Below are 16,985 nucleotides of genomic sequence, written 5' to 3'. Positions count from 1 at the left end.
TAGGCATACATGGTAAGCAAATAAACATGGTTCCTGCCCTCGTGGAACTCTTGGTCTAGTGAGGGAGACAGACATTAGTCAATCATATAAATAAGTGAAAAGGTTATTAACTGTGAACAATGCTATGAAAAAATGTATATAATAGGGAGATTTTACCTGGGTGTGGGGTGGTGAGGGAGAGAGTGCCCTCCTAAGGAATTGATGATTTAACTGAGATCTAAGGATAGTGTGAGAGTTTACTAGGGAAAGAGAAGAAGAAATTGTTCCAGGTCAAATGCAAAAGTCCGGGAATAGGAGAGACACAGCATGTTCATGGTGCTGGAACCCAGAATGGGGGTTGGGAGGGGTGAGTGTGAGATGAGCCTAGAGAGGTAGGGCCAGACCAGGCAGGGCCACGTGGGCCATGGAAAGGACTTTTGTCTTCAGTCTGAAAACAGTTGAGAAGTGAATTGTTTCATGTGTTTTATCTTTTCTAGTTCAAAAAGCAGAAACTCCTCCTAGAACTGGACCAGTATGCCCCAGATGTGGCCGAACTCATCCGAACCCCTATGGAAATGCGTTACATCCCTCTGAAAGTGGCTCTGTTGTAAGTATTCCCTGACAAAACAGGGCTTAGTGCCAGCAAATGCGAGGAAAATCTGATGAGACTTTCCCATGTTGTTTGTTGTACTTTTGGAGATTTGCAATCTTAGTCATCAAGTATTTGCTGTAGTTCTGTTGCACAACTGGGTTCTGTTGTTCTGGCCAGCAAAAGAGACAGAGCCATTCTGTCTCTCTTGGGACAAAGACTCACACAGGGCCGTGCACAATCAAACCCTTCACAAATGCTTTTTGACTCCATGCTGATCTTGGTTCCAGCCTACATATAACCAGTGTTTCTAAAGAAAAAGTTCTTCAATTGTGATGTATAGATTGAATAAAAGTTTGGTTTTTATGTAGCTGCCATTTCAAGCAGCTCTTAACATTTCATGTACCATATAGTCCCCCATTGGTAGCTCATAAAACTAAAGTGCCAAACAGATGCATTCCAGCCGGGTGACCCATGTAGAAGACTGGAACTTACTAAGGCTCTGTGAAAGAATTCTCTAGGGAGTACCCAGTGCTGCCATTAAGTTGTACTCTTTTGGGTTATTTCCATTTATCTTCCTGAGACAGGCAAATGTGAATAATTATTCAATCCACAAATAGTCATTGAATATCAATAATATACCAGTTTCTAGGGATACATAGTAAACAAGACAAACAAGTTTCCTCATGGAAAAATATGCCTTTAGAACCTAAGAATTAAAAAGGACCTTATGAGACTAGTTTATTCATCCCTCTGTCTTGTGTGTGGATTTCCTACTCCCTATTCCAGATAGATGTCTATGCAGCTGCTTCTTGAACGTCACCTGCTATTTAGAAATGGCATTTTTTTCTTCCCACCAAACGATTTTGGACTATCAGTTCCAACCTGTGTATTTCAGAAATGTTGGTGGGGTCTACCTTAAAAGAACCGGAAGTTTAGCAACTTTATGAATCCTTTATGGACTTATATATGTCCTGGGGGTAGTTTTGTAATGGCAGCTGCTGTTTCTTTAAAGATTATGTAACAAGCCTGTCTGTAATTGCTGAAAAAACCACCAACAACTTCTAGGCCTTTGGCTATGGAACTGCTAATCTCACAGTTGTGGGAGGTATTGGATTTAAGGTCTTTATTTGTGAACAATAATCGTAATCTTTTCCTGAGACACTGGCATGTTTCTTCCTATCTGGTAACCAGAATTATGTAACTGCTCTACCTTTTCACTTTGTCTGCCAGGAAACTCAGAACCAAATTTGAAGCTGATTATTATAGTGCTGTAGAATACCCATATGGTCATCCTTCCATTGCCTTTACTGTCTCCTTTTATTTATGTTTTCCTTGCTCTGGATTCTTTATTTCTATTTTTACTTTGCTATTGTTTTTTCTTATCTGTTCTTTGTGTTTTTGAGATAGAGTCTCACTCTGTCACCCAGGCTAGAGTGCAGTGGCACAATCACAGCTCACTGCAGCCTCCACCCCCCCAGGCTCAAGTGATTCTCTTACCTCAGACTCCCAAGTAGCTGGGACCACAGGTGTGCACCACTATGCCTGGTTAAGGAGATTTTTGTATTATTATTATTATTATTATTATTATTATTATTTTAGTAGAGACAGGGTCCCGCCATGTTGCTTAGGCTGGTCTTGAACTCCAGCTCAAGCTATCCACCCACTTGGCCTCTCAAAGTGCTGGGATTACAGGTGTGAGCCACCATGCCTAGCTTATTTTATTTTTTTTTTTTTTGAGACGGAGTTCCGCTCTTGTTACCCAGGCTGGAGTGCAATGGCGCGATCTCGGCTCACCGCAACCTCCGCCTCCTGGGTTCAGGCCATTCTCCTGCCTCAGCCTCCTGAGTAGCTGGGATTACAGGCACGCGCCACCATGCCCAGCTAATTTTTTGTATTTTTAGTAGAGACGGGGTTTCACCATGTTGACCAGGATGGTCTCGATCTCTCGACCTCGTGATCCACCCGCCTCGGCCTCCCAAAGTGCTGGGATTACAGGCTTGAGCCACCGCGCCCGGCCTAACCTAGCTTATTTTTTATTATCTGTTCTATCTTTTTTTTTTTTTGAGATGGAGTTTTGCTCTCGTTGCCCAGGCTGGGCTATCTTGACTCACTGCAACCTCCGCCTCACAGGTTCAAGTGATTCTCCTGCCTCAGCCCCTCAAGTAGCTGGGATTACAGTCATGCGCCACCATCCCCGGCTAATTTTGTATTTTTAGTAGAGATAGGGTTTCTCCATGTTGGTCAGGCTGATCTTGAACTCCCTACCTCTGGTAATCCACCCACCTCAGCCTCCCAAAGTGCTGGGATTACAGGCGTGAGCCACTGTACCTGGGTTGTTCTCATTTTAGCTACTTCAAATCCTTTGTGGAAGCAGGATAGAAATAAATACAAACAATTTATTATGACCATCTAAGATTTCCCTACTCACAAGTATTTCATATTCATTTTTTTGTGCATTCCTTTTCCACCTCGGGAAAAGACTAGGAGTTTCAGCATAACTTCTTCCTAGTGGAGAGTCCAGATGTCCTTTGGAGTTCTGTGGCATCTGACTTGTTGAATTCAGTAAATACTTATTCTGTCCTTGCGGTCTGGGTCTGTGGATTCGGCTTAACTACAAGAAGGGTACATCTAAACTGCTCTGACCTTTTGGATTGGTGTGACCTGTGTCAGGGCTTAGGAGCCTGATTAAGGAAAATGTACTTTCCTAGTTCTCAGAGGTAAATGCAGCCATTCTTAAGATATGTGGCTCTGTGGAAATTGGCAGAATTTAATCATTTTTGAAATCTAAAATAGTAGAAAGAACATTTTAGAGCTAGGAAAACCTGATTTTGAATGTACTTACTTATGAGATTTTGGGCAAGCTCCTTTACCCCTGAGTCTCAGTTTCCTCATCTGCAAAATTGGAATGATGTTATTGCGAGTTACAATAACTGTTATTTAATTGTCACGGTGATGATTGTGATGATTAAATACAACAGTTTTCTGTATACCCCATAGCACAGAATAGGCAGTCCATGTTCAGTACCTTTTATTCATCAGCCACAACCCCTACTCTATTCCTTTTTACTTGGGGAAACTCATTTCTAAGAAGTTGCCTTCCTTCATGTGAGCTTTTAGTAAATCTCTTGGAATTTCCTGGCTGTAATGGCGAGGACTCGTTGGTCAGGATTACTAATGCCAAATATGTTTCTTCTTCCCCAGCTACCTCTTAAATCCTTACACGGTTTTGTCTTGTGTTGCCAAGTCTACCTGTGCCATCAACAACACCCTCATTGCTTTCTTCATTTTGACTACAATAAAAGGTAAGGCCCTGAAGGGAGAGTACAAAAGCTCAGTCCCTGATTTATGCAAGGTTTTGTAACACTTATGCTGTGGGTTTTTTTTTTTTTAATGCAACACTTAAAAACATTTAAAAAATTACACAAGTAATACAAGATTATTCAGAAAATGTAGACAAGGCAAGAGGAAAAAAATTAAAACATCTTGAAAACGTACTGCTCAGAGAGTCACTATTAACATTGTTCAAGAAAAAGTTCTAGGCCAGGCATGGTGGCTCATACCTGTAATCTCAGCACTTTGGGAAGCCAAGGCAGGAGGATCATTGAGCCCAGAAGTTTGAGACCAACCTGGGCAACGTAGCAAGACCTTGTCTCTGCAAAACAAAAAATTAGCCCAGCACCATGCACCTGTAGTCCCAGCTACTCGGGAGACTGAGGCAGGAGGATTGCTTGAGTTGCAAGTTTGAGGCTGCAGTGAGCTATGATCATCATGTCACTGCATTCCAGCCTGGGTAACAGAGTGAGACCTTGCCTCTTAAAAAAAGCTTCTAAAAGGCTTATGATAAGAATAGTAGTCTTCCTCTTTCTTCTTACCCCTACTTCAGCTTCTTTGAAGCTTTCTGGCTTTTGCTAGTATTCCATATTTATAAATAAGACTTTATATGTATTTCCCGAGTTACAAATTTTAGACATTATTTATTATACTCCCATCATGGACAATGATAAAGATTTAGCTCTTTAGTACAAGCATCCCCTTCCCCACTTTGCCTGATTTTCCTATAGTAGTTACATCTTAGTTGCTTGCTTATTTGTTTTGTTTTGGGTTTTTTTTTTTTGGAGACAGGGTCGTCACTCAGGCTGGAGTTCAATGGCACAATCATGGCTCATGGAGCCTTGATCTCCCTAACTCAGCTGATCCTCCCATTTCACCTCCTGAGTAGCTAGGACTACAAGTACCTGTCATCACGCCTGGCTAATTTTTGTATTTGTTATAGAGATGGGGTTTTGCCATGTTGCCCAGGCTGCTGTTGAACTCCTGGACTTAAGTGATCCATCCTCCTTGGCCTCCCAAAGTGCGGGATTACAGGCATGAACCACTGCACTTGGCCAACATCATAGTTTGGATTAAATCAATATCAGCACCTATATTTTATGACACTATATGTGTTACTCCACTGCTGGGCAAAGTAGTAACTCTGACTACTGTTTTCTTCCATGTACTGCCTTTTATTTTTCCTAGGAGTAATAATTGTCTTTTATTGCTTGTTTGGTTTTTTGCTTAGTTTTTGGTGCCAGTCACCGTTTTATTCCCCAGTTGTTCGACTATATCTGGAGATTTTTTTCAAACATCTTTCATTCTACCCAAGTATGTCTTGGTTGTTCTCTGGGTCTGGTATAAAGTTGTCATACGGGAGCTTACCTTCATAAATCTCCTCTTCTGTATCCCTCCTCTCCTGGATTCCTTCTCTTTTGATTTTTTTTTTTTTTTTCTGTTTTTCCGAAGTACTTTCTCAGTAGTTGTCTAAGAAAGGGTGTATGAGATACATATTTTGAGTCATTCCATCTCTAAAAAAAATCTTTGTTCTAGTTTAGCACCAAATTAATAGTTGAGTAGGATAGAGAATTCTAGACTCAGATAACTTTTCCTTTAGAATTTTGAAGGCATTGGCTGGGTGGAGTGGCTCACGCCTGTAAGCCCAGCACTTTGGGAGGCCAAGGCGAGTGGACCACCTAAGGTCAGGAGTTGGAGACCAGCCTGATAGGAGAAACTGTCAATTCAATTAAAAAAAAAAAAAAAAAGGAATTTTGAAGGCATTGTTTCATTGTCTTCTAGTATCTTGGTTGCTATTGAGCAGTTTTATGGTCTTGAATATAACCAATTTTTTAAAATTTATTTTTTATTTATTTTTATTATTGTTTTTTGAGATGGAGTCTTGCTCTTTTGCCCAGGCTGGAGTGCAATGGTGCAATCTTGGCTCACTGCAACCTCCGCCTCCCAGATTCAAGCGATTCTCCTGTCTCAGCCTCTTGAGTAGCTAGGATTACAGGAATGCACCACCTCACCTGGCTAATTTTGTACTTTTAGTAGAGAAGGGGTTTCTCCACGTTGGTCAAGCTAGTCTCGAACTCCTGACCTCAGGTGATCCACCCGCCTCAGCCTCTCAAAGTTCTGGGATTACAGGTGTGAGCCACCATGCCCCACCGTAACTCAGGTTTTTTTTTCTGAAATATTTAATATCTTCCGGTCAGGCACAGTGTTCTAGCCTGTAATCCAAGCACTTTGGGAGGCTGAGGCAGGAGGATCTCTTGAGCCTAGGAGTTTGAGACCAGCCTGGCAACATAGTGAGACCTCATCTTTACAAAAAATGAACACAATTAGTGGTAGCCTGTGCCTATGGTCCTAGACACTTGGGTGGCTGAGGCAGGAGGATCACTTGAGCCCAGGAGGTTAAGGCTACAATGAGTCAATATAGTGACAGAGCAAGACCCTCCCTCAAAAAAAGGAGAAAAAAAAATTGAGTATCTTCTTTTTATCCTCAACATTTTGAAATTTTATGACTTTGTCTTGACATGGGTCTTTTAAAATTCATTATGCTGAGTACTTGGTAGGCCCTTTCTTTCTTTCTTTCTTTCTTTTTTGTTTTTTGAGATGGAGTTTTGCTCTTGTTGCCCAGGCTGGAGTGCAATGGCGCAATCTTGGCTCACTGCAACCTCCACCCCCCGGGTTCAAGCAATTCCCGTGCCTCAGCCTCCCCAGTAGCTGGAATTATAGGCATGCACCACCATACCCGGCTAATTTTTGTATTATTAGTAGAGACAGGGTTTCACCATGTTGGTCAAGCTGGTCTTGGACTCCCAGCCTCAGGTGATCTGCCCACCTCAGCCTCCCAAAATGCTGGGATTATAGGCGTGAGCCACTGCGCCTGACCTGGTAGGCCCTTTCAGTATGGAAACTAGTGTTCTAGAAGGTGTTCCTGTACAACTTTTCCAAATTCCACCTCTGTTTTCTCTGTCCACTTGTTTTGGATGTTTTTTGGATGTTAGAATTTCTTGATTGATTGAATATGCATATTTTATTTTCTGTTGTTTTTCCCATCATTTTTACTTACTTTCTCCTTTTCTGGAATGTTTCCTTGTTTTTATCTTCCAGCTTCTCATGGAATTTTAAATTTTATTTATTACATTTTTATACATTTACATTTGGTCTCTAGTTGTTTCTTTGAGGCATCCTATTTTTATTTTATCACCACAGTATCCTCTATTATATCTCTGATTATACATATATATTGTCAGTTTCCATTTGTTTCAAGGTCTCTTTGTCTTCCTGGTATCTTTTTTTTAATTGTTTGTTTTAAGAGGATTTCTTCTGTATGGGAAGGTTTTCTTAGATGTATGGTAATCCTGGCTATCTGTTTCTATTTAAGAGTGAGGCATGGCCTGGCACAATGACTCGCACCTATAATCCCAGCATTTGGGAGGCTGAGGTGGGAGGGTGGCTTGAGGCCAGGAGTTCAAGACCAACCTGGTCAACATAGCGAAACCTCGTCTCTACAAAAGAAAGAAGTTAGCCAAGCATGGTGGTACTTGCTTGTAGTCCCAGCTACTCAGGAGGCTGAGGTAGAAGGATTGCTTGAGCCTGGGAGTTCGAGGCTGCAGTGAGCTATGATTGTGCCTCTGTACTGCAACCTAGGTGACAGCCGTCTCTAAAAAAAAAATAAAAATAAAAATAAAAAATAAAAAAATTTTAAATGAGGCACAACATATTGACAGGACACTGTGTGCATGGGCAGTGCTTGTTGGTGGATCATTTTCACTATATGGGGCTCAGGCAGTGGGTCGGCCTCTTTGGGTTGGGGGCATTTACAAATGTCATCATTTGCAGGTTTTATTTTCCTTTGAAACTATTCAGTTTTTCCAAAGGGGAATCCTCTAAAATCCTGTCTGGGGTAGCAGAGTTGGGGATTTTTTGGGGGGTGGAGGTTACAAAAGACTGGCTGCTGGAGTTGTGAGAGCAGGAACAGGGAGGGTGGCTGGTTTCAGTCCGGAGACTTTATTTCATCTCATTGCTTTTCAGCCCTCACTTCTCCTCAGCCCATTACTGTGCTAAGTAGTTCCTAGACTTGTGCCCTTAGTTAGCTTTCTCCAGAACTGAGATCTTCTGCAGGTGGAGTAGAAAGTTAGAGGGACAGATTACGTGGGAATGGTTATCTGGCTGCACATAGTTGGGATAAGACCTGTTGCTCTGAGTGGTCTGTATACAAACTTTCAGCTTGATTTTTTTCTCTGTGCGTTATTACCCCCACCTCCCATAGCATCTGATACACTCAAGTGCTGAATTTCTCAGAAGTTTTGTGGGTTGAGTTGGCTGATTTTTTATTAGTAATCCTCTTTGTAGGCCACTGAGCCGTAATTTTTTTTGCATCACCAAGTCATTTATTCTTTCACCTGCTTTATATTTTTTCACTATTGTATTGAAGTTTTTTTTGCTATAATCTCCTCTTATTTTCTTTGTGATTTAATATGGTTTTAATCTCTTATTAAGTCATTTTAGTGAAATTTTTGGAGGATGAGATGATAAGCACATGTGATCAATCTGTTATTTTTAACTGAAGTTCCTCTGTAAGCATTTGGGTTATATATTTCCAGATTTTTCCTACATTTCCCACCCCCCGCCCCCAACTTTTAATATTGTATCAATTAGCTAGTACCACAAAAATGTTAATAAACCACTCCAGAATTCAGTAGCTTAAGACAATAACAAGTGTTTACCTAGCTCATACATCTGTAAGTCAGCAAGAAGTCAGCTGATCTAGGTTGGACATGTTTCGTCCGTTGGCTGATTACATGGGCTTCCTTTATGCATCAGTGGCTGGCTGGAGTTGGCTAATCTAGGTTGGGCACTGCTTCATATGGCTGGCATCCTCCTGGGCCAGGGGACAAACTTAAGTATGTTCTCTTCATAGCAATGGCAGAAGCACAATAGTGAGCAAGCCTAGTCAGGCATGTACTTTTTAAGTTCTGGTTGCATCACATGTGCTAATATCCCATTGATCAAAATGTAACACACGTCCAGGCATGGTGGCTCACGCCTGTAATCCTAGCACTTTGGGAGGCCAAGGCAAGTAGATCACGATCTTGACTGGCCTGGCCAAGATGGTGAACCTTGTCTCTACTAAAGAGACAAAAATTAGCCAGGTATGATGGCAGGTGCCTATAATCCCAGGCACTCGGGAGACTGAGGCAGAGAATTGCTTGAACCCGGGAGGTGGAGGCTTCAATGAGCATGATTGCACCATTGTACTCGAGCCTGAGCGATGAAGTGAGACTCCATCTCAAAAAAAAAAAAAAAAAAAAAAAAAAAAATGGCATCATGGCTGGCTGAGCCCAGGGGTGGGGATTTTCATCCTGTCCACAACAGTAAGGCACTGCAAAGTTATACGGCAAAGTACCTGGACGTGGTGGAGAGGCGGTTGCGGGGCAAATTGGAGCCAATAATACAACCTACCACGTATGTACCAATAAATGTCTAGTCTTTTTTTTTTTTTTTTTAAAGTTAGTCTTGCTCTGTCGCCCAGGGTGGAGTGCAGTGGCACAATCTCGGTTCATTGCAAACTCTGCTTCCTGGTTCAAGTGATTCTTGTGCCTCAGCCTCCCGAGTAGCTGAGACTACAGGGATGTACTACCATGCCCAGCTAATTTTTGTATTTTTAGTAGAAACGAGGTTTCACCATGTTGGCCAGGCTGGTCTCGAACTCCTTACCTCAAGTGATCAGCCCGCCTTGGCCTCCCAAGGTGTTGGGATTTAGGTGTGAGCCATCATGCCTGGCCCTAGTCTATCATTTTGAATGGCTGCATATTCATTTTATGAATATAGAAATTCTTTGACCTATATATATCTTTAAATGTTTAGGTGATTTTCCAGTTTTTAGCTGTTTAAATATTATAATCAACTTTCTAATATACAGCAATATTTGTACTCGTTTAGTTATTTTCTTATAATAAAGTCCTAGAAATAGAAATATTTGCCACTTTTTAACAATTTCTAGAATTAATTATTTTTTTCTTTTTTGTGGATAGTAGAGGTCTCACTGTGTTGCTCAGGCTGGTCTCAGAATTCCTGGGCTCAAGCTGTCCTCCTACGTCTGCCTCCCTTAAGTGCTGAGATTATAGACATGAGCCACCATACCCAGTTGGTTTTCTGAAATTTATTACCACATTTATACTCCCATAAGAAGCATGTAAGAGTCCTTGTTTTTGTACACTATTGTCTAATAGTTTGTGTGCTCAGGAAGTTAAAGAGTATGAAGTTGTACATAAAACCTTACGGTTTGCTTACCTTTTCAGGGGTGGCACATTAGGATGCCTTAGGTCTTCATAAGAGATTGTTTCTCTTGGAGTGCTTATGAGTGGTCTTTCTGTAGGCCTATTAGTTTAATTTATTATTAGGTTACTTAAAATAGCTAGATATTGCATAGCGTGAACTATCTTGTTCTGAAGATTGTGGTCATTTTGTCAGAAACAATTCTGAAGCAGTCAATACTCTGCTGTCTGCATACTCCCTGACTCAATCCCTGTTTCCAGAGTGTCAGGTTCAGATAGGTTGTCATTTATCAAGGTGTCTGGTGTCCGTTAAAATAAAGAATATACACAGTAGCCTGGCAGAAAGGACCAAGTACTGGCCTTTGGAAATGTCACCTTTAAAATAGCCAAATGCAGAGATAGAAACTGAAGACATGCCCTCAGAAGGTGCATGTTTATTTGTTTTCCTAGGAGTCTCAACATAAAAATGTAAAGTATGCCATTGAAAAATACATTTTATGACCTTTAAGTCAATGAAAGGTTTTTGTTTGGGGAAGAAAAACATGTAAATAAGTTATGTGTATCTCTTTTGTAGCCATGTTTCTTTTGTTCCACAGAGCCAAAAAAATGTTTTATATCACTCTAGATTTTTGTTTAGTGAATTCATAGACATTTTCATAATGTTATATGCATAATTTTGTTTTATCACTTCATATGAATCATGTCTGACATTGGTCACATTATTTGTCGTTTCCTTTAAATTTAAATTTAAATTTGGAAGTAATTTAAGCATTTGGCAAGAATAAAAGAAATTCAAGCCTATAAATTTAAAAGTAAAAGTCTTTCATCACCCGGCTCCACCTCCGCTTAAGCTCCTCTTGCATATTCGTTATGAGATCCAGCCCTTCTCTTTTGTTGGACATTTGTTTTCCATTATTTGCTACTATAAATAGAGACCCTCACAAACAACATTTCTAATCAGTTAAAATATTTGAAGAGTTCTATTTTAGGTAGGTCTCTGAACCACTCTAGCTCTTTGAGTATTTTAGTAATCTCTGCTAACAGTATATATAATAAAGTTAGTTGTTATAAATTCTGCAAGTTATATTTCTACATTTTACATATTACCACATAATATTAATAAAATTACTTAAATTAATGAAGGAATAATTCACTTTTTTTCTTAAAAAAGAAAATATTTGAGAATTCACAAGAAAAGAAATATAAATCACTAAAAATTATGGAAAAATATTCAACTCCATGGATAATTAATAAAAGCAGGCCGGGCGCGGTGGCTCAAGCCTGTAATCCCAGCACTTTGGGAGGCCGAGGCGGGTGGATCACGAGGTCAAGAGATCGAGACCGTCCTGGTCAACATGGTGAAACCCCGTCTCTACTAAAAATACAAAAAATTAGCTGGGCATGGTGGCACGTGCCTGTAATCCCAGCTACTCAGGAGGCTGAGGCAGGAGAATTGCCCGAACCCAGGAGACGGAGGTTGCGGTGAGCCGAGATCGTGCCATTGCACTCCAGCCTGGGTAACAAGAGCGAAACTCTGTCTCAAAAAAAAAAAGAAAAGCAAATTGAAATTTAAAAACTTTTGAAAGCTTTTTTTTACCTTTGAAATGGGTAAGAACTTTAGAAGCTAATTCTCAGTTCTGACAAAGGTTCTATCAAATAGGCATTCTCCCACTTGGAAATTGGCTGATAAATTCGTACAACCATCTTGGGCAGTATCCACTGGGGATAAAATGTTTGTAGTTTTGATTTATTCTACTTTTAAGAACCTATCCTAAAGTAATGCAGAAATACACAAAGCTTTATGGTGCAAAGTCATTAATTGCAGAATTATTTATAATCACTGGAAACATTAGAAAATACTTAAATAGAGAGGAAAGGTTAAGTAAAATGTGGTTTACCCATGTAGAATATTATGCTCTTGATTTTTAAATATAATTTTTAATTATGTGAAAATAAATGTATGTTTTTAAAAACAATATGAAATTATATATATATACATAAATACATATATATACATATATATAAATGATTTTTTTTTTTTTTTTTGAGACAGAGTTTCGCTCTTGTTGCCCAGGCTGGAGTGCAATGGCGCGATCTCGGCTCACCGCAACCTCCGCCTCCTGGGTTCAGGCAATTCTCCTGCCTCAGCCTCCTGAGTAGCTGGGATTACAGGCACACGCCACCATGCCCAGCTAATTTTTAGTATTTTTAGTAGAGACGGGGTTTCACCATGTTGACCAGGATGGTCTCGATCTCTTGACCTCGTGATCCACCCGCCTCGGCCTCCCAAAGTGCTGGGATTACAGGCTTGAGCCACCGCGCCCGGCTAAAATAATTTTTTTAATCTAATTTTATTTTTTGGAGACAGGATCTTACTCTTATCACCCAGGCTGACCTGCAGTGGCACAGTTGTAGCTTACTATAACATCACACTCTTGGGCTCAAATGATCCTCCCACCCCAGCTTCTCATGTAGCTGAGACAACAGGCATGTGCCACCATACCTGGTTAATTTTTTAATTTTTTTGTTAAGAACAGATCTTGCTCTGTTGTCCAGACTGGTCTTGAACTCCAGGACTCAAACAATCCACCTTCCTCAGCCTTCTAAAATGCTGGGCTTACAGGTGTGAGCCACCGTGCCCAGCAAAATTATATATTTTAATGAACCTCAACTATGTTAAAGCAACAAAAATAGGAAATAGATCCCAAAAGGATAATACTTGTCCCTGTCGGTTAAGTTCATGGGTGATTTTAATTTCCTTTTTACATGTTTTTTTCCAAAGTTTCTTCAGTGAGTACATAATTAAAAGCTAAATTTAATTACCTTGATTGATAAGAAGATAGGGACAGTAGAAGTGAACTTGGCAGTGCTCCCCTGACCATGGAGCAGATACACCACAGAAGGAAGTGACTTGTTTGCTGTGTCCCCCTTGACTCTTGCTACTTGCTTTCCCTTGGCTTCCTTTGTGGCATCCCAGGTTGCTTGGGACACTCTGAGAGACGCAGGCCAGGGCAAGGCCCAGGCCATTGTATTGTGATATCCTTATTGGAGTGTTGGCTGGGAAACACAGGTCTTTGGGCAGGGTTGATATTAGTTTAGCGGATTAGCTTAAGTTTGTCTTTGAAGGCTGTTGCTTGGGCAAAGAGTACTCTGTCTTTCAGTGAGCTAATTATAAACTCCGTCCCTGGGAAGCAGTCTTCATTGGGCTTTAAAAAGGAAAACAAACGAACAGATGTTAATAGATGGTCCTGCTTTTTCACTATTGGTGTTTGTCAACAGTGAGATATTCCCAACTAGAAATTCTTGAAGTTTGCCACCTAAGAGTTCTTCAGCTTTTCTTATGCCACCAAAAAAGACCATGTGACAGGACTTGCTTGCCCAGCAGAAAGAAAGATCACTGCTGTCAGAAGGTATTCAAGTATGATTAAGGGCTCAGGCTGCTCTGCTGTTAGATCTGGTGGCTAATCCCAGCTCCACTGTTCCCTGGCTGTATCACCTTGGGCAAGTCACTTAACAGTTCTAAGCCTTAGTTTCCTTATCTATAGCATGAGGATGAAACAGTGTCTACCTCATATAGCGAATATAAAGAATTAACGGTATGGCGAATGGTATGGAGGCATGTAATAACTGCTCAGGTGGTGTTGATTGCTGTTTTTAATAGTATCCTCTCTTTTAAAAGATCTCTCAGATCACTTGAGCCCAGGAGTTTGAGTGCAGGGAGCTCTGACCTCGTCACTGCACTCCAATCTGCTACTTGCTTTCTGGGCAACAGAGTGAGACCCTGTCTGTTTAAAAAAAAAAATTTTTTTTTAAATAAAAGAGACCTCATGACTGATAGCATCCTTATAGGCCTTATAGGGAGGACTGGGAGGTTGCAAAGAGAGGTTTTCTTCCTGGAGCCTAGCATTAGAGGAACCGTGGAAGAGTGATGATCCTGAGGCTTGGTGATCCCATCACTTCCAGTTGAGGTTCCTGTAGGCCAAAGACCTGCCAATGGACGGAGTCACAGAGGACCCAAGGACCCATGGGAGAAGCAGTTTTTGTCAGGTCAACCCAACTTCGAAGCCTGCTTATTCTAATTACTAGCTCTGTACCTTGGGCAAATCATGCAGCCTCAAGAGCCTCAGCTAGAATACCTACCTCCTAGAGATAGTGGAGGAATAAATAAGAAATATAAAATGCTTAGCATGCTTCCTTAGCAGAATTCACTCAATAACTAGTTACTCTGCTTATTGTGATTGTTATGGTACAGGCACAGACTGAAATCAAGAGGGTGGCACAGTGATGCAGTCAGAACTGGGGTCTGAAGTGAAACTGGTTCAAATCCTGTTGCTCTCATTCACTAGTTTCATGACGCTGGGCAAATAACTTCTCTGTCTTTCCTTTTCATTATCTGGAAAATGGGGACAGTAATTGTATCTACTTCATGGAATTATTGAAAGGACTAAATGGCTTAAGGCAAGTAAAGTGCTTACAGTCATGACTGGAACCAAGTAAGTGCTCAATAAATTATCATCATCTCTGGTATGTATGGGTTGCTCTGAAAGAGGCTGCCCTGTTAAAAGAGCACACTTGGCAAGAAACGTAATACATTGGCCCTCCTGGGCAGTCTCACTTGTTGCCCTGGACCTTGGTGCAACTTCCTCTTCTGATACTCCTGTGGGACCTGAGCCCTTTTGACTGCATTCCAGTGTGTGTCTCTGCCTGTCTTGGTACAAGTCACCATCCGTGACCCACTCTCTTTATTCTCTGTTTACTCCACTTTGAAGTCCCAGTCCCCATGCCCCACCTCATTACATTCCTGCTCAGTCCTGTAGCTCTGCCACCCACCCAGGCCCAGATCACTGCAAGGTGCAGTCCCTGGAGGCAAAAATTACCCCACAGCTTGCTGAGGCTTGTTTTGGCCCCCACCCTGACATAAATAGAGAGTTAGAAAACACAACATATTCAAAGCTACATTGAGTAGATATTGAAATTTCCTGATATTACAGCCAGTGTACATACACATTTGACTGGTTTACTCTAATATTCCTAGGATAAGGCTAAAGATCAAGGTGTATATAGAAAGCCTAGTGCCTGAGCACTGGGCTGCCCTAACAAATGGTATGTTATATCATTTTGGGGTAAAACTCATAGTCCTGTTGGCATAATTCCTTCTGGTTAGGCCAGCATGATGCCCTAGCTCTTGCCCACATGAAGCTGCCATTTCAGACATGATTTCAGATAGCCCGTCTGGGCCTGTAGGTAGATGTTTTTGGATGACTGTGCAAGCTAAGTCCTCTATGATCTGACTCCTACCTGCTTGCTGAGAATTTTTGAATTGTAACTTTTTTTTTTTTTTTTTTTGAGATGGAGTCTCGCTCTTTAGCCTACGCTGCAGTGCAGTGGCGTGATCTCGGCTCACTGCAACCGATGCCTACCTGGTTCAAGCAATTTGCCTGCCTCAGCCTCCCGAGTAGCTGGGATTACAGGCATGTGCTACCACGCCCGCCTAATTTTTGTATTTTTAGTAGAGATGGAGTTTCACCATATTGGCCAGGCTGGTCTTGAACTCCTGACCTTGTGATCCGCCCACATCGGCCTCCCAAAGTGCTGGTGCTGGTATTACAGGCATGAGCCACACGCACAGTTGGATTATAACTTTTTATTGAAGTATGACATATGTACAGAAAAATATATAACTCATTAGTGTACAGATACATTAATTTTCACCAAATCTTGAGTAACTAGCACCCAGCTTAAGAAACAGTGGTACTAGCATCCACAAGGAACCCCTTTCGTGTTCTCTTTCTAGTCACTCCTCCCAGCTCTCGCTCTGTTTGGCCATATTGAGCTAACTACAGTACCCACCCCCCACCCCAGCAGGCCATTCTCTCTTGCCCTCCTGCCCACGTTCAGCCTTGGACTGCCTGGCCTTACCTCCTCATTGTTCAAAACTCAGGTGTCAGCTTCCCCTGACGGGCTAGGCCTGCTTCCTTTGTACTTTCCTCCTGTATTTTGTAATTGTTTACTGGGAGCTCCCTGAGGACAGAGACTGTCTGAGTCACCAGGTTTCCTGGCACCCAGCAGACTCTTCGTATAGAGCAAACTCCAGAAATATTTGCTTATTGCACAGTTTGTTTAAAATATTTGAAGTTACTTTTCGCTTTCCTTGATCTTCTCTGACTCTGCCCCAAGCACATACCATTCCTCCTCTGCCTTCCTAACCCCTTCTAGCTTTTTTCAAAGCACATAGCCCTTTGAGTCTCCTGCCTGCCTTCATACGCCCCCTCACTTTTGCACAGGCTGTGCGTGTGCCCCGTCCACGCCTGTCCCAGCATCCCACACCCAGACTTCCCACACACCAACCTACTAACAGTCGCGGCACCGTGTTTCTGCCACCAGACTGCGGGCCTCAGCCAAGCAATAGTTTACTCCACAGAGAGCATTCTCTGTGCTAGCCCCTGCCACAACAAACCCTCAACTGCTATTCTGCAGGCTCTGCTTTATTCAAGTCAGATTTATTTTGTGCTTTGCCCATGTTCATGACTCTGTGTATTACACTTCATGAGTTTTTCTTCCTCAAGAACGTTGGTTTCCTTTAATATGCTTGTATTTTTAAAAAGGATTTCATATGTATTGCTGAATGATATTCATTCATTCACTTCATTTGTTCATTCATCACATGTGCCAGAAACTGTGCTAGGTGCTGGAGAGTCAAAGTTAAGAGACAGATTGCCCTTGAGAAACTCACAGAGAAGCAGGAAGATAGAGAAAAACATATGCAAATTATTATAAGATAGTATTGGTATTGAATGAGATGAGGCTTATTAACA

At 41.5% G+C, this 16,985-nt stretch overlaps 1 protein-coding gene across 2 annotated transcripts in view; it reads left to right on the top strand.

Moving 5' to 3' along the window:
- Positions 1 to 16,985, top strand: part of PIGU (phosphatidylinositol glycan anchor biosynthesis class U) — a 120,818-nt gene that overhangs the window by 40,915 nt on the left and 62,918 nt on the right. For both annotated transcript variants that reach the window (XM_010342683.2, XM_003932040.4), the window contains exons 5-6: positions 477 to 586; positions 3,773 to 3,873. In XM_010342683.2, the coding sequence (XP_010340985.1) occupies positions 477 to 586; positions 3,773 to 3,873 (211 nt within the window). The remainder of the gene's footprint in view (positions 1 to 476; positions 587 to 3,772; positions 3,874 to 16,985) is intronic.

This window comes from Saimiri boliviensis, chromosome 9 (genome assembly GCF_048565385.1).
Source record: "Saimiri boliviensis isolate mSaiBol1 chromosome 9, mSaiBol1.pri, whole genome shotgun sequence".
In the NCBI taxonomy this organism is placed as follows: Eukaryota; Metazoa; Chordata; class Mammalia; order Primates; family Cebidae; genus Saimiri; species Saimiri boliviensis.
Note: the sequence above shows the minus strand (reverse complement) of the source record. Positions and strands in the feature narration are given on the sequence as shown.